At 34.1% G+C, this 23,265-nt stretch overlaps 1 protein-coding gene across 1 annotated transcript in view; it reads left to right on the top strand.

Moving 5' to 3' along the window:
- LRP1B (LDL receptor related protein 1B) overlaps window positions 1-23,265 on the top strand; it is a gene marked incomplete at its 5' end in the record, with an annotated part of 1,526,008 nt that overhangs the window by 1,353,988 nt on the left and 148,755 nt on the right. The window contains 2 exon segments of the mRNA XM_057550915.1: window positions 13,466-13,582; window positions 20,207-20,313. Of these exon segments, the coding sequence (XP_057406898.1) occupies window positions 13,466-13,582; window positions 20,207-20,313 (224 nt within the window).

Genomic DNA, 23,265 nt, shown 5'->3' with positions numbered 1-23,265 from the left:
ACTTGCAAGACAGGAACACAACCCCACCCAGTACCAGAGAGGCTGCCTAAAATCATAATAAGGTCACAGACACCCCAAAACACACCACCAGATGTGGACCTGCCCACCAGAAAGACAAGATCCAGCCTCATCCACCAGAACACAGGCACTAGTCCCCTCCACCAGGAAGCCTACACAACCCACTGAACCAACCTTAGCCACTGGGGGCAGACACCAAAAACAATGGGAACTACGAACCTGCAGCCTGCGAAAAGGAGACCCCAAACACAGTAAGTTAAGCAAAATGAGAAGACAAAGAAAACACAGCAGATGAAGGAGCAAAGTAAAAACCCACCAGACCTAACAAATGAAGAGGAAATAGGCAGTCTACCTGAAAAAGAATTCAGAATAATGACAGTAAAGAAGATCAAAAATCATAGAAAGAGAATGGAGAAAATACAAGAAATGTTTAACAAGGATGTAGAAGAACTAAAGAGCAAACAATCATGAGCAACACAATAAATGAAATTTAAAATTCTCTAGAAGGGATCAATAGCAGAATAACTGAGGCAGAAGAATGGATAAGTGACCTGGAAGATAAACTAGTGGAAATAACTACTGCAGAGCAGAAGAAAGAAAAAAGAATGAAAAGAATTGAGGACAGTCTCAGAGACCTCTGGGACAATATTAAACGCATCAACATTCGAATTATAGGGGTCCCAGAAGAGGAAAAGAAAAAGAAAGGGACTGAGAAAATATTTGAAGAGATTATAGTTGAAAACTTCCCTAATATGGGTAAGGAAATAGTTAATCAAGTCCAAGAAGCACAGAGAGTCCCATACAGGGTAAATCCAAGGAGAAACATGCCAAGACATATATTAATAAAACTATCAAAAATTAAATACAAAGAAAAAATATTAAAAGCAGCAAGGGAAAACCAACAAATAACATACAAGGGAATCCCCATAAGGTTAACAGCTGATCTTCCATCAGAAACTCTGCAAGCCAGAAGGGAGTGGCAGGACATATTTAGAGTGATGAAAGGGAAAAACCTACAATCAAGATTACTCTATCCAGCAAGGATCTCATTCAGATTTGATGGAGAAATTAAAACCTTTACAGACAAGCAAAAGCTAAGAGAATTCAGCACCACCAAACCAGCTTTACAACAAATGCTAAAGGAACTTCCCTAGGCAGGAAACACAAGAGAAGGAAAAGACCTACAATAAAAAAACTCAAAACAATTAAGAAAATGGTAATAGGAACATACATATTGATAATTACCTTAAATGTAAATGGATTAAATGCTCCAACCAAAAGACATAGACTGGCTGAATGGATACAAAAAGAAGACCCATATATATGCTGTCTACAAGAGACCCACTTCAGACCTAGGGACACATACAGACTGAAAGTGAGGGGATGGAAAAAGATATTCCAAGCAAATGGAAATCAAAAGAAAGCTGGAGTAGCAATTCTCATATCAGACAACATAGACTTTGAAACAAAGACTATTACAAGAGACAAAGAAGGACACAGCATAATCATCAAGGGATCAAACCAAGAAGAAGATATAATAATTGTAAATATTTATGCACCCAACATAGGAGCACCTCAATACATAAGGCAAATACTAACAGCCATAAAAGGGGAAATTGACAGTAACACAATCATAGTAGGGGACTTTAACACCCCACTTTCACCAATGGACAGATCATCCAAAATGAAAAAAGGAAACACAAGCTTTAAATGATACATTAAACAAGATGGACTTAACTGATATTTATAGGGCATTCCTTCCAAAAACAAAAGAATACTCATTCTTCTCAAGTGCTCATGGAACATTCTCCAGGATAGATCATATCTTGAGTCACAAATCAAGCCTTGGTAAATTTAAGAATATTGAAATCGTATCAAGTATCTTTTCTGACCACAACGCTATGAGACTAGATATCAATTACAGGAAAAAATGTGTCAAAGATACAAACACATGGAGGCTAAACAATACACTACTTAATAACCAAGAGATCACTGAAGAAATCAAAGAGGAAATCAAAAAATATCTAGAAACAAATGACAATGAAAACACGACGAACCAAAACCTATGGGATGCAGCAAAAGCAGTTCTAAGAGGGAAATTTATGGCAATACAATCCTACCTTAAGAAACAAGGAACATCTCAAATAAACAACCTAAACTTACACCTAAAGCAATTAGAGAAAGAAGAACAGAAAAACCCCAAAATTAGCAGAAGGAAAGAAATCATAAAGAGCAGATCAGAAATAAATGAAAAAGAAATGAAGGAAATGATAGCAAAGATCAATAAAACTAAAAGCTGGTTCTTTGAGAAGTAAACAAAATTGATAAACGATTAACCAGACTCATCAAGAAAAAAAGGGAGAAGGCTCAAATCAACAGAATTAGAAATGAAAAGGGGGAAGTAACAACTGACACTGCAGAAATACAAGGGATCATGAGAGATTACTACAAGCAACTATATGGCAATAAAATGGACAACCTGGAGGAAATAGACAAATTCTTAGAAAAGCACAACCTTGTGAGGCTGAACCAGGAAGAAATAGAAAATATGAATAGACCAATCACAAGCACTGAAATTGAAATTGTGATTAAAAATCTTCCAACTAACAAAAGCCCTGGACCAGATGGATTCACAGGCAAATTCTATCAAACCTTTAGAGATGAGCTAATACCTATCCTTCTCAAACTCTTCCAAAATATAGCAGAGAGAGGAACACTCCCAAACTCATTCTATGAGGCCACCATCACCCTGATACCAAAACCAGACAAAGATGTCACAAAAAAAGAAAACTACAGACCAATATCACTGATGAACATAGATGCAAAACTCCTCAACAAAATACTAGCAAATAGAGTCCAACAGCACATTAAAAGGATCATACACCATGATCAAGTGGGGTTTATCCCAGGAATGCAAGGATTCTTCAATATACACAAATCAATCAATGTGATACACCATATTAACAAATTGAAGGAGAAAAATCATATAATCATCTCAATAGATGCAGCGAAAGTTTTTGTCAAATTTAAACACCCATTTATGATAAAAACCCTCCAGAAAGTAGGCATAGAGGGAACTTACCTCAACATAATAAAGGCCATATATGACAAACCCACAGCCAACATCGTCCTCAGTGGTGAAAAACTGAAACCATTTCCACTAAGGTCAGGAACAAGACAAGGTTGCCCACTCTCACCACTATTATTCAACATAGTTTTGGAAGTGTTAGCCACAGCAATCAGAGAAGAAAAAGAAATAAAAGGAATCCAAATCGGAAAAGAAGAAGTAAAGCTGTCACTGTTTGCAGATGACATGATACTATACATAGAGAATCCTAAAGATGCTACCAGAGAACTACTAGAGCTAATCAATGAATTTGGTAAAGTAGCAGGATACAAAATTAATGCACAGAAATCTCTTGCATTCCTATACACTAATGATGAAAAATCTGAAAATGAAATTAAGGAAACACTCCCATTTACCATTGCAACAACAAAAAATAAAATACCTAGGAATAAACCTACCTAAGGGGACAAAAGACCTGTATGCAGAAAATTATAAGACACTGATGAAAGAAATTAAAGATGATACAAATAGATGGAGAGATATACCATGTTCTTGGATTGGAAGAATCAACATTGTGAAAATGACTCTACTACCCAAAGCTATCTACAGATTCAGTGCAATCCCTATCAAACTACCACTGGCATTTTTCACAGAACTAGAACAAAGAATTTCACAATTTGTATGGAAACACAAAAGACCCCAAATAGCCGAAGGAATCTTGAGAAAGCAAAACGGAGCTGGAGTAATCAGGCTCCCTACCTTCAGACTATACTACAATAGTTACAGTAATCAAGACAGTATGGTACTGGCACAAAACCAGAAATATAGACCAATAGAACAGGATAGAAAGCCTAGAGATAAACCCACGCACATATGATCACCTTATCTTTGATAAAGAAGGCAAGAGTATACAGTGGAGAAAAGACAGCCTCTTCGATAAGTGGTGCTGGGAAAACTGGACAGCTACATGTAAAAGAATGAAATTAGAACACTCCCTAACACCATACACAAAAATAAACTCAAAATGGATTAAAGACCTAAATGTAAGGCCAGACACTATCAAACTCTTAGAGGAAAACATAGGCAGAACACTCTATGACATAAATCACAGTAAGATCCTCTTTGACCCACCTCCTAGAGAAATGGAAATAAAAACAAAAATAAACAAATGGGACCTAATGAAACTTAAAAGCTTTTGCACATCAAAGGAAACCATAAACAAGATGAAAAGACAACCCTCAGAATGGGAGAAAATATTTGCAAGTGAAGCAACTGACAAAGGATTAATCTCCAAAATTTACAAGCAGCTCATGCAGCTCAATATCAAAAAAACAAACAACCCAATCCAAAAATGGATAGAAGACCTAAACAGATATTTCTCCAGAGAAGATATACAGATTGCCAACAAACCCATGAAAAAAATGTTCAACATCACTAATCATTAGATAAATGCAAATCAAAACTACAATGCGATATCATCTCACAGCAGTCAGAATGGCCATCATCAAAAAATCTAGAAACAATAAATGCTGGAGAGGGTGTGGAGAAAAGGGAACCCTCTTGCACTGTTGGTGGGAATGTAAATTGATACAGCCACTATGGAGAACAGTATGGAGGTTCCTTAAAAAACTAAAAATAGAACTACCATATGACCCAGCAGTCCCACTACTGGGCATATACCCTGAGAAAACCATAACTCAAAAGGAGTCATGTACCTCAGTGTTCATTGCAGCTCTATTTACAATAACATGGAAGCAACCTAAGTGTCCATCGACAGATGAATGGATAAAGAAAATGTGGCACATATAGACAATGGAATATTACTCAGCCATAAAATGAAACGAAATTGAGGTATTTGTAGTGAGGTGGATGGACCTAGAGTCTGTCATACAGAGTGAAGTAACTCAGAAAGAAAAAAACAAATACCGTATGCTATTGCATATATACGGAATCTAAAAAAAACAAAAAAACAAAAAAAGTGGTCATGAAGAACCTAGGGGCAAGACGGGAATAAAGACGCAGAACTACTAGAGAATGGACTTGAGGACACGGGGAGGGGGAATGGTAAGCTGAGAGAAAGTGAGAGAGTGGTAGTTTATATATGGACATATAAATACTACCAAATGTAAAATAGATAGCTAGTGGGAAGCAGTCGCATAGCACAGGGAGATCAGCTTGGTGCTTTGTGACCAGCTGGAAGGGTGGGATAGGGAGGGTGGGAGGGAGTGAGACGCAAGAGGGAAGAGATATGAGGGTATATGTATATGTATAACTGATCCACTTTGTTATACAGCAGAAACTAACACACCATTGTAAAGCAATTATACTCCAATAAAAACATTAAAAAAAAGAGTTGTAGGAGAAATAATCATGCCACTCAATACTAGAAATACTAAAAACAAAGTACTATCAATATGAGAAAGCTAAAAATATTTGTATTTTAGTCCAATTCTCCATGAATTTATACACAAATTAAAAGTATTATAGTGAGAAAATTCGACAATATTAAAATCCTGAAAAACTGAGAGCATATTGAATAAGTGGTGAAGTGATCAAAGTGATCTATTTGTGTATATGTGTATATATATATACGTGTGTGTGTGTATTGGGGCCTTGACTTTTCAAAGTATTAAGGTAATAAATGATATCAAATACAAACCACCAAATAGAAGTGTTAAAAAAGAAAAAATGGTAAATATTTGAATAGTTTGCTACAAATTCATTAACACATTTTTCTGACATTTCTAACTAAATTCATTAAGCACTTTCCAAAGTATGTTACTATTACTTAATTGTCACTAGTTACTACTTATGAAGCCAGGTTTCATTTCAATGCTCTATGTATTTTCCTTCAGTTTTTAGCCTTCAGGAAATTGAGGCACAAAGAAGGCAAATAATTACTACCCTAGGTTGCACATGAGTAAGAGCCATAATTAAGATTCAAATCGAGTTCTGCCTTTAATGCTCTGCTTCTTTCCACTGTGTATTCCTCATTGCCCCAACCAAATCAGGATCTGTTGTCTATCCAAAATTGAGCAATTGTCTGTTGACTCTTAATCAATAGGGTCAGACCAAATAGACAAATGTAATCAACTGTATATTAAAAAATATTTTGGTAGACTTACTTTTTAATTGCCTCAAATTGCTTTTACTTTGCTTTTAAACTAAAACATAGAATCATTATTTAGAAAAATGCAGGAAGAGGCTTATTTTGTTTTTCTCTTAAGCTGGAAGAGGGAGCGTAAGTAGAATTGTTAGACCGTGACTACTAGAATCTCTAACCAAGGCTCAGGAGTAACTCTGAAGGGAAATACCCTACTCATACCTTAGTATTATGGAGATTTGGGTTCCTCTTCATCTGTGAATCACAAGTGTAAATTTGTTTGTACAATATTACCATACAATCTGTCATGACTACAGACTGTTGAAAAGAGAATGATGAATGGAATTGTAGGGGTTTGGCAGATGACGTACAGAGGGTGTTGACAAAAGATGAGATAATAACTACTTCCCCTCACTTCACACCCATAACATTATAATACAAATTTCTAAATAAGAAAAAAACCCACAAATTCTTGTCAAATGCGATAGATGGCATTACAGGATGTAATATGACACTTTTCTGAAACTGCATAATGTGAATTCAAAAAATTTCTGCTGAAAATTACACTGTATTGACATGCAATCTTTAAAATGTCATTATTGGAGCTTCTAGAGAGCTAGCTTATTATAGATTCATCTCTTTATAAAGAAAACATGTCAGTGTTAATTTGTTTTACTTTATAAGCCTTTTTCTTCTCTACCTGGGAGAATAATGTAAAAATTTTTTTAAAAATTAATAATTCAAAAGCAAAACAGAAGTAGGAGAATCCCATGGGGACATGCTGCAGCTGGCATTGTTATTCTCAACTGTTGGTGCATCCACATATTATTGCCACTTCCCCTAGAAGAACAGGTTGTGCATGTAAGTGCTCATTGAGGAATATTACCCTGATTGATGAGAAGTAACATGAAATTAATTTTCATATCCACCAGACACTTTACAATGCAAGGCAACCTGCAGTTTTCCAGATAATCAATATCACTAAATGCTGTAATCATGTTTTTCATGTAGAGAATATGCTCAAAAAAAGGTGTACCATCTCCCATTTTCATGGAAACCTGGGTTTACAAATCACTTTTAAATAGAGACTGATTTTGAGACTTCTTGTGGAAAGAGACTGATTTTCCCAGGTAATTATAAACCAATGAAATAGCTTGGGAATTATGTAAATCAGCACATACAGAAAAAAATATTAATATTAAGAGTCCATACTATTTCTAAGCAAAATATAGTATGGTATTTGCGTTAGTTAGGACTCTTGTCTGTAAACAAAAGAAATTCAACAAAAACCAGTGGGAAAATAAATTTTCTCCCTCGATTCCAAGGAGTGGATGGAATTGACTTCAGGCACAATTTGGATCCAAGTATTCACATAGAGTCACAAGAGCCTTATCTTCTTTTTCTCCAGTTCTAAACTATTCCTTATGTTGGCTTCTGAGATGGGTACTCTCTACACAGTTTTTTAATGACCCATGGCAACTTGAGGTTATAATACTTGCAATCTTGAAAGGAAAGAAATGTTCTCTCTTTCAGTAGCCATGGAAATCACCTCAAATTGCTTTAATTGGTCTTGTTTACGTATTGACAGAGACTCCTAAATTGCCTATCAATATACCCATTTTTTTACTTCCCCCTTAGAAACAGAACCCTAAGTCTTTTGTTGACACATTGCTATTCAGAATGTCATCACATTTCCCATCTCCCCTTGAAGCTAGATATTGTCACGTGGCTAAGTTATGACCATTGAAATGTAAGCAGAAGTATTGTGTGGAACTTCCAGGAAGAATACTCTAAGGGAGTTTTCTTAAAATAAAAAGCCTTCTTCTTTTGCCTTTCTGCCCTTACTCCTTCAGGCCTGCAAGGTGATGACTCAAGCACTAGTAGTCATCTTGGGCCATGAAGTGACTAAGAAAAATGGTAGCCATTAGTTAGGATGGATGGTGGAGCAGAATGATAGAAATCTGTGTTCCTTAGGACATTATCTAGCCACCATACAATCTCTGCACTGCCCTCCTCCATACCTCTTTAATGCTAAGGAAGAATAATCATCTATCAGGTTTAAGCTGTAAAATATTTTTTAAACATCACTAACATGACTGTTGTGGACCAATTGTGGTCTAGGGGATGAGGCCACCTTGGGTCATATGGTCCTCCCCTGTGACAGTGGAGGCAATGGCCCATGAATAACAGCTTCACCAGGGGTGGATATAGTAGTTTCAAAAGGACAAAAAAAGTCAATAATAATGTTATATATCTATTATGTTCATGTCAGCCAAAAAGTATGTGCCAATAAATCCTACCTACTATAGAACATAAGGAAGAGAATATATTTCCTTGTATCATCACTGTTGAGGAATTCATGACCAGTCAACAAGGTTTAGAATATTTGCAAGCAGCATATATAGGTATTCATTTCCATATGACGCTAACAGAGACCTGGAGGGGGGTTTAGAGTGAGAGAGAAAAACTGTATAAGGTTGATTTAAAGAAAGAACATAATGACATCTACAGAGAGAAGTTATGCTTTGATAGTTAACAGATGGTTATCCTGCCCCCAAGACGAGACAAGCTTTTCTACAAAAGAAGGTGCTCCAGTTCTAACTCCACTTCTAACGTCATGCTTCTGACTCTACGATGTTATCATCTGGAACACAGGGAAACAAGGAGATACCATGATGGAGGCTCAACTTCTCATAGTTCTTTTTGCCTCAGTGTTTCTGTGACTATATTACTCACTTTTTTTGTAACAAAAGTCATTGCATGTTACCAAACTGTCTGTAATCATCATGTTTCCTGAACTGGAAGATAGATAGTGATGATTACAAAAGAACATTAGCAAGAGCAACAGACTCCATATTTCCAATATTTCACTTTTGAATGTGAAGAAAAATTTGTAGGTTCATTTTCTTAATGATGTCTTTTAAAGAATAAAAAAAATTTAATTTTGGTTAAGTTCGATTGACCAATTTTTCTCTTATTATTATTTTGTGTGTTCTATCTAAGAAATCTTTGCCTACTCCAAGATTATGAAAATATCTTCCTATATTCTAGAAGCTTTATATTACATTTATGATCATCACATTAATTTTTGTGTATGGGTAGGATAGGTTGAAATTTACCTTTTTCATATAGATAGCCACTTGTTTCAGTAATAGTTGCTTAAAAAGACTTTCCTTTCCCCATTAAATTGATTTGGAGCCTTTGTTGAAATCAGTTGACTATATGTGTAGTCTTATATTTCTGGTTTCATTTTGCTTAATACTCTACTCTCATGATTACTGTAACTTTATAGTAACTGGAAATCAGGTACTGTAAATACTCTAACTTTGTTCTTTTTTCAGTATTGGTTGATTGTTCTAGATCCTTTGCATTTCAATATAATTTTAGAATAATCTATTTCTTAAAAGTAACTAGATTAGGTTAACCTATTCCCTCAAAAATAACTTGCTGGAATTTTTTTTTTTTTTAAAGTTTTACTTGATTTTTATTTATTTATTTATTTTATTTTTGGCTGTGTTGGGTCTTCGGTTCGTGCGAGGGCTTTCTCCAGTTGTGGCAAGCGGGGGCCACTCTTCATCGCGGTGCGGGGACCGCTCTTCATCGCGGTGCGCGGGCCTTTCTCTATCGCGGCCCCTCCCGTCGCGGGGCACAGGCTCCAGACGCGCAGGCTCAGCAATTGTGGCTCACGGGCCCAGCTGCTCCGTGGCATGTGGGATCTTCCCAGACCAGGGCTCGAACCCGTGTCCCCTGCATTAGCAGGCAGATTCTCAACCACTGCGCCACCAGGGAAGCCCTGGAATTTTTATAGGGGTTTCATTAATTCTATATATTCATTTAGAGAAAATTATAGCAATTTGAGTTTTCTAATCCATGAGCATGATATATCACTGCATTTTCTTGGAGATTATTCACTTTCTCTCAGCAATTTTTATAGTTTTCAGTATGAAGGTCTTACACAAATTTCACTAGTTTTATTTCTAGGTATTTGTTGTTTTATTGATACCATTGTAAAAGTTTTTCTTTAAGTTTAATGTTTTGTTATTGCTAATATATAGAAGTATAATTAAATATATACATTGACGTATCCTATGGCCTTCTCAAATTCACTTAATTACAGCAGTTTATGGATTCCTTTGGATTCCTTTTAGTATAAAGAGAAACTTAAATCTTTCTTTCACCCCTGTCTCTCAGTCCACTTCCCTAGTTCTTGCTCTGCAAGACATCACAGCACCAGATTTTTTAATTTCTTTTCAGAAATAGGCAAAGCATATACAAAGAAGCACCAATAGTACTGCAGTATGCATTACATATAGTTTTGTGTTTTGGTGGTCCCTCACTCCACCTTTCTGAGAGGATCAAATTTGTCATGAGTATCTACAATTCATATGAAAATGTATTAAACAAAGAAAACAAGTTTTCAAATACTATATTTGTTTTCTCTGAATTTATAATACCAAAAAATGAAATAAAGCATAGTTCCAATGCTGTTTAACAATATGAATTAATAGCTCTACATATTGTGAGTATTTTAATTACTCGAGAGTATTACAATTTGGGATTATATATGTTCTGTTCTACAGTCAGTTTTGGGGGCGCCAGTGATTTTCAATATTGGCTGCTCATAGGAATCACTCAACTTGCTTTAATAAAAATACTGATGTGTGGGTTCCACCCCAGAGAGTCTGATTTTATTGATGTGGGATATGGACTAAGCAAAGGGAGTTTTTAAAGTTCCCTAGGTGATTTTAATGTGAAGCCAATTTGAGAACTGCTGTTTTACACCTTACTAAAATAAGTATATATATATATATATATATATATATATATATATATATATATATTCTCCTCAAGGGAGATTTTAAATGCAGAAAAAGTCTATATAGTTTATATAGTTTGTATTTGTAATTTTTATAAGCGGTGTCATGGATCAAAAAGTTAAATAACTTGGAAACATAAAATTCGAGTAACCTTACCTAAGGTAATTAACCTTTCCACGAACTGTTTCTGCACGCCCCAAATTGAAACCTTAGCAATGAACTGTTACTTGTTCTTGTTAAGAAATTAGTGCAGGTCTCTTTGAAACACAAAATATGATAAAAATGTTTAAACATAGAAAACAAAAGTACAAGGATTTAGGGGGGAAAAACTTAAAAACACATTGTGTTGATATTTAGTACTGATTGTTAACCTTTTGTAGTCACGGAGAATTGCTTGGGGACAATGTTGTAATACTAAGTCAAATGGTCTATTTGACTGATCCAGACTGCACTTTCTTATATTCTTCTATTCTAAAAATTTTAAGCAGTATTCTAAAATAATGCAAGCAACACATGGCAAAAAATAAATAAAACTAATGTTACCTAGAGTAGTAGTTTCAGAGGAGTTTGTTTTAATTGCCAAAATGAAATAACCATCTAAATAGTTCAGTATCAAATCCCATATTTTCAAGGCTTATTATTTAAGTTCCAATCGTCCTAACATATTGCTTGATTGAGATATACATAATACTACATTAGAACTTCTGTAGATTTTAAACCAATTTTTAATCTAAAGTGAGGTATAACACAGGCAAAAAGGATATATTACAAAACACAGCACTCAACACAGTGACACAAGTTAGGTTCTGAGTAATCATTAGCAGATAGGCAGGTAGGCAGGCAGGATGGAAGAGAAGCAGGGAAATATTCTCTCTCTCTCTCTTTCTCTATCTATTAATATCTATCTATCTATCTATATGCATATATATATATTAGGCTATATATAATATACACTTATTAGTAGAACAATGCATTTGAAGTCTATCATGAGAATTTCTACAAAATGCAAAATGTTTCTTGAGCAGGATCTGTATGTAAATTCCTCCTTTGCCATTTAAGACCTTTGTAAAATTGGAGAAATCAGTTAAACCCTTTCTTATTTTTCTCATTTATTTAAATGCATGTAATAGTACTTCTTAGGGATGTTTTGAAGATTGAGTGTGAGCATGTTTATGAAAATGCTTATGCAAGAGGTGGGCTGGATCTTCAATATATGATCATTACTTTATTTTCATAATTAAACCTAAATCACTTTTGTTTTCGTAATCTTATTTAAATCTGAATTTTATAAGATGCATTCTGAAGTAAAGAGTAGCAAGCACCACCAAATAGCTTATCTTCTCCTTTAGTTAATTTATTTTACTAATCTGAATCATTGAACACTTCATGGTCCATCTCTAACATGGCTGAGAATAAGGAGTTGATCTAAGTATGTGAAAGAAAAATGTATCCTAAATTGTGCAATGACATTGTTACTCTTATTATTTTATGTATTTGAATTTATACCATCTTGATGCTTTTGACCCTTGGTACTCAGTGTGTGCCAGAGACCAAGGATGATGTTATCACTTAGAGAACTTGTTAGAATTCCAGATCTACTCAATCACAATCTCCATTTTAGCAAAATTCCCAACTAATTAATATGTACACACATTAAAGTTTAAGAAGTGCTGCCGTAGATTATAAACAGTTGGATATTACTCTTAACGAAAATTTAAAAATATATGACCTAAACTCTGCATAAATTCTTATTGCATGAATTTTGATTCTAGATCCTATGGACACAGTTAGGTTTGTTGTAAAGAACACTAAATCAGGAGTCAAAGCACACTTTTTTTGATATTGGCTGTGCCATTTAATAGTGGTGAAAATGCATCAAGTTCTTAAACTTCTAAGAGTATCTGTTTTGTCATTTGTAAAGTGAAGGGCTAGTTAATACATCTCCTGATACTCAGTGGGATTATTTAGAGGTTCAAGTGAAATGGCACTTTAAGAATTTTCAAGGTCTGTACACATTAGGCGCTATTACAATCTATGAGTTTAGATCAGCTGACCACAGGTGGATTTTGAGTAAGAACTTCTAAGGGAGGAAGACAAGATGACAGCCAGAGTTTAATACCAATTTCTTTATAGCTGCTGCTTTATATCAGAAATAGAAGGTGGCTTAGGGAAGGAGTGTCCTAAAGAGAAAGGTAGTTTTGGATAATTTTGATCCTTATTTTTACTGATTGATTTGTGTTGACTTTGAGTGGGTGGTCCAATCAGTTACTTTGTAATTAGCTCACAATGAAATTTTATTCAGAACTTGCCTTCAATTTTTCCTAGGGATGCTCTCAGTTAGTAACTGACTTGAGATCTGAGGAAATGTCATGTCCCCTGGATTTGGCATGGCAGTGAGGACATTGTGAGGGATGTCTTTATGGAAGTCAACGATGCAAATTCTGGTTCTTTCCATTACAGATAAAAAGACTTGTGGTCCTCATGAATTCCAGTGTAAAAACAACAACTGTATTCCAGATCACTGGTGGTGTGATAGCCAAAATGACTGCAGTGATAATTCAGATGAAGAAAACTGTAGTAAGTAACTCTTGCTTGAGAACGTTGCAAGCTTGACAGCCTATTCAATAAGCAGGAGAGCAATTTTTAGTTCAGTTAAGGTATGAATTTGAACCTGTCTGTCCTGCAGCTCACATTTTTATACATATATTCACATTTGAACAAGAATATTCAGACTAAATTGACCTAAATCTCAAATGGTAGAATTATTGAAATGCTCATCCTGGGAGTTATTTTCTTACATTTATCAGAATTAGTATGAAAGTATCATGAGGTTTAATGCAACCCATTAGTATGCAGTGAAGGTAGCCCTTGATGCAAGTTCATACAAAGAGCTGAATGATATGGAGACAGTACAAAACATATCATTCTATAATGGATGGAATTCATTTTATTTGTCTCAAATCCTTTTACACTATAAATTCACCCAAGAGCATCCTTCAGTGAAATATCATTTATTCTTTCTGGAGTGGTGAACACCATATGTATTCAGGATACTTTTCTCTCAAAATAGAATAAAGCTATTATCATCATCTTCCTCCTGCATTTTTATGTAATAAATTTAAAATACATTAATTAACCAACAATTTTATTTTCTAAGAAGCATGACAGTATGTAAAATTGTGATAGTATCTCTATCTTCTAGCATTAATTTCTGAATGTATTTCTTACTGGCACTTTCTTATGCTGCTGTTTAAATAAAGAGGCAATATAATCATGTTCAAAATAAGATAATAATCAAATTCCATTGATTAAATATTTACATTCTGCTACTTCCAAAAAGGATTTTATGATAACAATAATGTCTACTCTTATGCATTGGACTTAGAGCATTCATTTCCCAAGATACAGGAGACAAAATAGGAATTGTTATATTAAAGCATGGGGATATATTATATAAAAGCATACGATTAGTAGAGTCACAGCCTTAATAAACCACTTGGATGTTCAGTTTGCAAAATGTCAACTAATGTTTTGAATAACTTTCAGAACTTAATCTGACTAGTGTTTGAGTATCAGGTACATTAATTATGAAATCTCTGGATCATTATGATTATGAAATACTTTGAATATAGAAAGTATTACTCGCTCTTCACATAGATATCTCCCAAATGATTGTACTCTTTAGAAAGGTAAAGAGTATTGCAGAGAGTCATTAGAGTGTTCTAGATTCCTTTAATCAGTAATTAAAAAAACAATTTTTATATAGCATGTTTTCAGATTCTGTCCAGTGATTAAAATTCTAATGGGGTGATGGTGGTAAGAATAGAGGAGAAATATAAAAAAGAAACAATTATTATATACTTTTAATTTATTTTATTTGTATTTCAGAGCTTAAATACACAGATAACTACTTAGCTTAGTTTTGGATACATTTAGTGTTAGTTATCAATAATATACCTGAGAGGAAATGCCTGTGACTGAAGGATATTGAAAACAAGAGAGGGTAGGTGGGAAGGCAACACAAGAGACTCACATCTTGGAAGACCCTTTATTCAAGGGGTAATTTAAATTGTGTGAGAAGTTAGGTTACTGCTTTAATGAGAAATTAAGAAGAATTGAAGGGTTGAGAAAGCTCATTTCTGAGTCTCCTGGGGTTTCTCAAGTGGCTGAATATCATTTTGCTGACATCTCCTAAAAGTCATCTTCTGATGCAAGAAAGCAAGGAGAAGGAACATTGCCTCTCACTTGTCACCGTGGAAACTTAGTGATAAATCATTGTAGCCACAGAGCCCTTAAGAAAATGCAAGGGAATTGACTGCAGTATCAAGCATTGCAGTATAAAATACCCAATTATGTGTGTATCCCTTTTAGTTCCTACTCACTCTGAGCTTGTGGCTAAGACAAGTAATATTGATGAATTTGCAGAGGAGAGATGACAGTGAATAAGAATGAAGCATATTATAGTTGTGACATGGAAGAATAGAAGGCATACACAGGATAAGTATCAGAGAGGGTAACATGTTAAACATGTAAGAATATGTAAGAGAAAGGATCATGGGCTCTACATCATTGAGTGGTGTTTGAAGATACCATCTTGACTAGGCCAGAAAAATGGGAAGATTTAAGCATTGAAAATGCCAGTTCTACATAGACAGAAGCTGAGTCTCTAAAGAATGAGAAGAAAAAATACAGTATATCTATAGGGAACACCAAGAGACTAGTCCTGTAAAAGTCAGCCTTAGAAAAAATACTGTTGCTGTATTCAAATGCTTTCAAGATATTTCCAATATCTTATTATCAATTGAAATTATTATAATAATATGTATATAATTATAACAGAACTATTATAATTATATACACATAATTACAATATATATTGTAATAATGACTATATTATATACATCACATAATTTTATATATATAATTATAATATATATAGATGACAAAAATATACCCAAAAGGGCAGTGGTATAATGTTACTATGTTTTCTAAATATTATTAGTCAACGATATGCATTTTAGTGCACATTTTGTCATTTATTGTTAGCTCTTATTAAGTAGTGAAACATACCAGAGATAGTAAGTTGGCCTTATACAATAGCAACATGCTTTTTTTTTTTTTTTTTTTTTACAGGCTGGCAATACTATCACACAACATTCACTTGCATTCCAACATTCGCTTGCATTCCATTGCCTCCTTATTTCTTTATCACGTTTATCTGAGTTCCTACTTAAATATCTGGAGATGGTCTAAGGAGTAGGGCTATGTCCCATGGCGTAACACAGTGCCAGACACATATTTAATATTAGCAATGTATTTTAAAATTTGCTTTTGTTTATGAATCGTATATAATGAATTAACGTTTTAAATTGTATTGGAAACATTCCAGCCATAGATATGAGAAGAGCTGGAATAGCAGTGGAGCGATTAACTGCCAGCTACGTTTTAGTTTAATATGCTTTCTAAAGTTTTATATCTACATAAGATAATTAGTCCATTGTCATTTCATCATCTGATGATGATCATTTCCCTTGTTAAGTGTTCAGCAGGGACACTTTGCTTCAGCAATGATTTCTGCTCTTAAAAATAAGAAAATTTCATTGTTATTGGAGTGATTTTGTAATCTGGATCAAAGGTTTGGTAATATTTGAGAAATCTCGACATCTCTACTATTTTCATAAGCAACAAATATAATATATATAGCATGTGTGCCTTCTAAGTAATTGATGTGCAAAATAAAATTATTTCATATCTTTGCATTATTAAGAAGTAACTAGCATTCCAATAGATTTTAAAGTATCAAATAACTTGATCAACTAGATCAAGGTTTATGTAGAAAGACAAGCTGCATCTGCCTTATTTGAATTTCTAGTACTTTCACACTGAATTTATATGAGAAGATTTTTTGTATAGCATGTCAGTTATACTAATTGTATTCTAAAAATTCTGCTCAGATGCTCACACCCGCATTGATACAACTTTTGAACTTTATCACCAAGGGTTTATGATAATATACTCAGTGGAGAAATTGGAGTCTGGAAGCTTTTCTTCTATGCCACTAACTCTGTGCCTTTGAAAGTTGCTTTTATTTTCTGAATATAGCTTCTTAGGTTTCGTGCAAGACGGCTCTCATAGTTTGTTTCAATTCTGAGGCAGTATGTTTGTGCCTTCACTAGTATCGAAGGAAGTGACCAATTTATATGATGCCTTTATTTTTTATCCTTATTATAGAATCAGCCTTCTGAAACATGCCCTGTAAAGGCTTCTTGGCTGTTAATCTAGCATGTTTAAATGAGATTTATGGAAAACCTGGTTAATCGTTCATGTATGGGATTCCCTATCTATTTTAGATCTGAGGAATAGGTAATATCAGACCAAGTTAGTGTGGGAAAAACATTTTAGAAATATTAGGGAAAATGTCACATTTAAATTTTCTTTCCAGATGGGTTAGATTTCAGGTATAGTCATTCTTTTGTTCTTTTTCACAAGAAAAGTGCCAACTATCACGCCAAGTTCTAAAAATTGGTCTTTTACTTTATCCTGAAAAGATCAAAGGCAAGATAAACAATTAGAGAATACGATCACTTAGGATCTTCTCTCATAACAAAATTACATTTTCCTCAAGAGAGAATTTCTTTTTGAGGTAAGTAGTAGCAAAAAGTTCTAAGGCATATAGATGAGAGTTAGAAACAGATTAGCTTCCCCATTCCTTGATGACATTTGTGTATGTATAAATAATTCAGGATTATTATTCAGAATAGATTTGCTGACGTTTTTTAGAAACATGGTAGAAGCATACAGAATTTTCATTTGTATTGAAAAATGCTTTTCCAAGCAAGTCTTTCAATTCCTTTGCACCCATGTTGGAACTGAATAATTAACAATGGAAAGACAAGTCTCTATAGATCAACTGTTCTGTGGAACTATTGGGCAAATGCCTTGAACTACTGGCTATACAACTTTTTTATAACCCTTCATCAGCAACATCCAGCCCTTCCCATAGCAGTGTGTAAAACCCTGTGAAGTTATTGCTGCTTAGCACATGATAAACACACTTGCTCTTAATTAGAATAAAGGCAAATTAGAATATTAAAGGAAGAATTATCCTGTTTGGATACCCTCATGTCCATGAAATAAAATGATTCTACTGCTGTTTTAAAACATCTAAATATACTATGTTTTAGATGTACTCTCCCTTTATTATTTAATGAAAATATTTTAATGTTATTTACCATTGTTTGATGAATTGAGCATTGATTAATTAATTAATTAATTTTACTATAATTTCTTTTCCCTGAGAATAAAGCTGCATGTGTCTGCAAATAGAAGGAGGGTGAAATAGCTTCAGAATGGATGGATAAAAAGAGAAAAAGGGTTTTCTTTTATTATTATTGTAAAGTGAAATAGACATTGCTAGCCATGTGCCTTGGACAATTAACTTGACTTTTCAGGGCTCTAATGTCAATTCCTGTAATAGGTGAGCACTTATTACTTCTTCAGTGGTATAGGAGGCAATGATATGGCCTAGCAGTAAAAGTATAGGCCCTGGTATCAGGTTGTCTAGGTTCAAGTTCAATACTAGCTCTTTTGCCTGCTGGGTGTTTTGGAGTAAATTTCTTATCCTCTCTGTGCCTCAATTTACTCATCTAAAAAAGGATCCAACAATAGCACCTACCTTACAGAGTTGTAAATATTAGCTTACGAGCTAATTCAAGTACTTGGCATTAACTTCACCTAGTGCCTAACAACAAACAAGAAATCAGTAGCTGGTAATTATTATTATTATTATAATTAGTAATATTAGTATTAATAAAGTTGTTTTTAAAATTAAAATGTAATATATGTAAATATAGTGCAAAGTCAAAAAGAGAAACTGTTCTTGTCACACTGTCTAAACAAAGGAGTATTGAAAAAGGGGGGGTCCCCCCTTATCATGCTACTGATAAGCATCTTATCTTATTCATAGTCTGAAGTTCACATTTTAAAATAAAGTCCCAGAGCAGAACAAAAAGCTCTGGTACATATTCCACTTTTCACAGTTCTTCCAGTGTTCTCAGAAGGGGTCTTTATATAGAAATGTAGGAGCCTTCATGATAACAAACATTCAAGATGTTACCCTATAGCTAGAAACCTAGTGATTGTGTAGAGCAATATTCAAATAACAGGCTGAATTATGCACAATCTTTATGTAGAAAATTATGCTTCATATGAATATTCCTTAAATTTAATTTCTGTTACCTATTTCTCTTTCATCCGAACAAGAATATTATTGTGAGTGAGACAGCTGTAAATACAGTTAATGACTAGGGGAAAACAAGAAGGGGTTCTCTCATCATACCAGATAGCAGTTCTTTTTGGAGAACCAAAACCAAACAATAGATGATGCCCAGCAGTCATATTGAACAAATTTCTGCAATCCTACTTCATTGTCCAGATGAGACATATTCCACATAGGAATGAAGCCAAATAGCAAGTCACAATATTTGGCTTATGTCCTATGTGGAATATGGTGAAACATAATTAAATTAACAATTGGGAAATTATCTAAAATGGCAGGTAAATTATGTAGGGCATAAGCAAACAATTGCATAAATAAAGAGGCAATTTTCAAAAAAGAGTCTCCTCCTGCCTCTTCAATCTTTACCCACCTAGTCCTGTCCAATAATACCCCCGTGTATAATTTAGTTCTAGGAACTCTGGATTTTCTGGGGACAAAATTGAAGAATTAGAAGGTCGTTAGAATACATAATAAAAAGTCAAGAACCAAATTCTAGACTCTTCAGTAAATAAACAGCCCTGGGTACCCACAGGGAGTAACAAAATGTCTTACTTGCTTTAAGTAAATACATAAAATGACTTAGAATTTCAACTGGAAAAGATTGTTGTTTTGTTTTAATGTGTAGATTTTTATGCCTTTTAATTTACTTTGCTGCTGCATTTTTATTAAACAGTAGGCTATTTATCTTTTGTCTTTTTTTCAATTTGTTTCTATAATGCCACTTTCTATTCATGACTTTAAAAATAAATTTGAAAAATATATTATGTACCATAGATGCTTCATGAAACATTTTTTCTAAACAGTTTATTGGTTCTGCTTGGCTAACCTTTATTTTCTTAATGCTACCTCATGTTTTATGTCATATAAATTTTAGAATGGAGTTGCATATAATAGAATAACACTGTGCTATTTTTCGTCCCCAGAGCCACAAACCTGTACAGTGAAAGATTTTCTCTGTGCCAATGGGGACTGTGTTTCTTCAAGGTTTTGGTGTGATGGAGATTTTGATTGTGCAGATGGCTCTGATGAGGTAGGCATCTTTGCAAAATCAAACAAAAAATAATGCAGTTCCTTAAAATAGCATTCGTAGTTATTATTCAGTTCAAAGAGTGTGACAAGGACAGCTCTGAATGCATTTTGCTCCTGACACACTGAGATAAGTATTATATCTAAGTGCCGTGCTACACACATACAGCACAGGGAAAAGCTCTTGTGCTACTATTGACAGTTAATTTTATAGTCTCTTTTACCTCAAGTGGTGAATGGCTGGGTTGGGAATAAGATGTTTGGAAACCCTATTCCCTATAGCTGATGCCCTTGCCATCTGTGAATTTGTTCATAAATTTGCTGCAGTATTTATAGTCAGGACTAATATTTTTACGCATTTTAAACAGTTTCTTCTCCCTAGTCTCTGTCTTCAGTACATATAGTCTTATAGACTTAGATATGGGTCATCAATTTTTATGAAACCACAGGTTTAGCTTTGCTTAGATGATGAATCACAGTCCATTTATAATAAGCTCTATGTACACACAGTTAAGTGAAAAAGTTTAGAATTTCTCTGGATAATTCTGTAATCTTAGATTGTGCTAACGTTTATAAAACTTCACACAATTCATTACTTATGCATCTGTGTATTCATGTTACAGATATTAATCACTCCATGATGCTTTAAAAATAATACATGACACACAATAATAGTCACTGTGATTACTATGAGAAAATAGTGATTTTCTCTGTTAATGATTTCTCGTGTTACTATCAGGAACATAGCACTTGTGTAATCAAGTCCAGTCAGAGATGAAGGAAAAATGAGGTCTCTGGAGCTCAGTGGCCACCATGGCTCCTCCTGGTACACGGTGACTCCCTAGACCTCCCTAGACCATATTGACTCGAATATGTACTTACCCTCATGAAGGGCCTCCCACTGACTGTAGGCTTGGCAAGAGAGAATCTTCCTGCTGCTCTAGAGGTTTCTGTGTTTCAGGTTCAGCTTCCTTAAGTATCCACTGATTACCCGCCTCTTTGGGAGACACTGCAGGTCTCTATTAATGATAGAGCCCACACTAACTAGATCTTTCCCAGCCTTCAGGTATTCTTATCAAGTTTGGACAATTCTTCTCCATTCTCTATCTTGGAAAAGTTCCCCTAATCACATACAAGAGTCTAGATTTTGGAAGTAAATGCACTTAATTGCTCACCTGAAGTCCAGAAAACTTAAACCTTTAGGCTGCAAAGGTCACTTAGGAGAAGATGAAAAATACTATTTCTATTCATGGGGCTATTCACAAAACAAGTCAAAATGAAATTTTTAAAAATGCACAGGGAAGTTCAAGTCTTACATTGCTCAGCTACATATTTCCTTAGTATCTATTTACTCAAAAATTGTATTAAATGTTTCCCAGTGAGGGAAATATATTTCACATAAATTCATCCGTATCATTAAAATGTTTTGTTTTTGTTTTCTTTAAAAAAATGTGTTCCATCAGTACCATGTAATTGTGAAACATCAGGAGGTGGGGATATATTGCTTAAGGCTTGTGATTTCGTCTTGCATGTTGTTCACTAGATGTCCAACATACGTAAACAGAATCAAACAATTCTTTTTCAAAATCTTATTCGTGTGAAAGTAGACATCCTTATCCATGCTGTTTCTCTCATGTCGTAAGTTCATGGACATAGTTCTCTGATGGCTGAATATATCTCCATTATCTGGACATTTTTATGATAATGTACCTAGGGAATTAAATTAACTCTCTGAAAGGTGGTCTTTCTTTACATTTACAGACATTTGGTACAGTCTATATGTAAGGAAGTGGCTAACACTATGGGCAGCTGATTTCTATTTCCTTTCTAAAATCTAGCATGATATGTTTCATTGACAAAAAAAGCAAACAAACAAACAAGTAAAAAGGTGAGCTGAACAAATGGCTAGAAAGCATAATTACATACAGGATATTCTCATATTGGGAACAAAAGAAAATTGTGAGGATTAATTTTGTATGAATGTTAACTGAATTAGTTTGTTAATTTCCAGCCAAAACAAAAAAAAAAAAGAAACCAAAAACTTGGATCAATGTAATTGTGTATCAAGTTAGTGGCAAACACAGAGAAGAACTATTTAAAGTGCCTTTAAAATATAATATTTGGCCTCTGCGTCCAGTATAATACACTGTGAGGACAAAAGAAATGTAAAAGAATCTTAAACTGTATTCATAGATGTGTTGTTAAATAATAACATTGGTTTTGCTAATTTGAATTTCATATATCAATATCTTAAGAGTAGGATAGTTCAAATGTTAACTTTTTAAAATATTATTAACACTCAAAATTTTTTAAGTAAAATAAAGGAGATACAAATCTAGAAACAATGAAAGTAAATAAAAGTCCTGTAGTTAAATTCAAAAGTATCAGTTTGAGATCTTGATTTATTTTTCTCTTTTTAAAAATATATGTTCTTAGCTCTGCCACTGAAAAATCCTAAAACCAATGACATCCCAGCTTTAAAGACTATCTCTAACATTCACATCATGACCTCTAAATACATTTTCCAATTAACAGAATCAAAACCCCTTTAAGAAATGTTTAATTCTAGGTCTGAGAAAGGAAATTGACAAAATGAGCCACTAACATCTTGTCAAGCCAGAAAACAAGGCTATTGGGATAGTGTCCAGAGTACATAGGAGCAAAATTGCAGGACTTTCCACTGGCAAAAAGGACAATTTGAGCATCAGAAAGAAAAAACAAATGACTGTAATGTATTGAAATATAATAAATGTATAAAAATACATGAGTTCATAATAATACTTAAACAAATAAAAAGCTCAGTTGTTACTTTGGAGGTTGCTAAGGTATCAACATTCTTAGGATTCACTCAGCCAAAATCAGAATGTGGGACATTCTATAGAGCAAATGACCTGGTTCCTTCAAGTAGTAAATGGCATTAAAAAAAAGTAGGGGAATGGAAAATAGTTACACATTA

The sequence above is a fragment of the Balaenoptera acutorostrata genome, chromosome 8, assembly GCF_949987535.1.
Source record: "Balaenoptera acutorostrata chromosome 8, mBalAcu1.1, whole genome shotgun sequence".
Taxonomy (NCBI): Eukaryota; Metazoa; Chordata; class Mammalia; order Artiodactyla; family Balaenopteridae; genus Balaenoptera; species Balaenoptera acutorostrata.
This window is presented reverse-complemented; position numbering and strand designations above follow the sequence as displayed.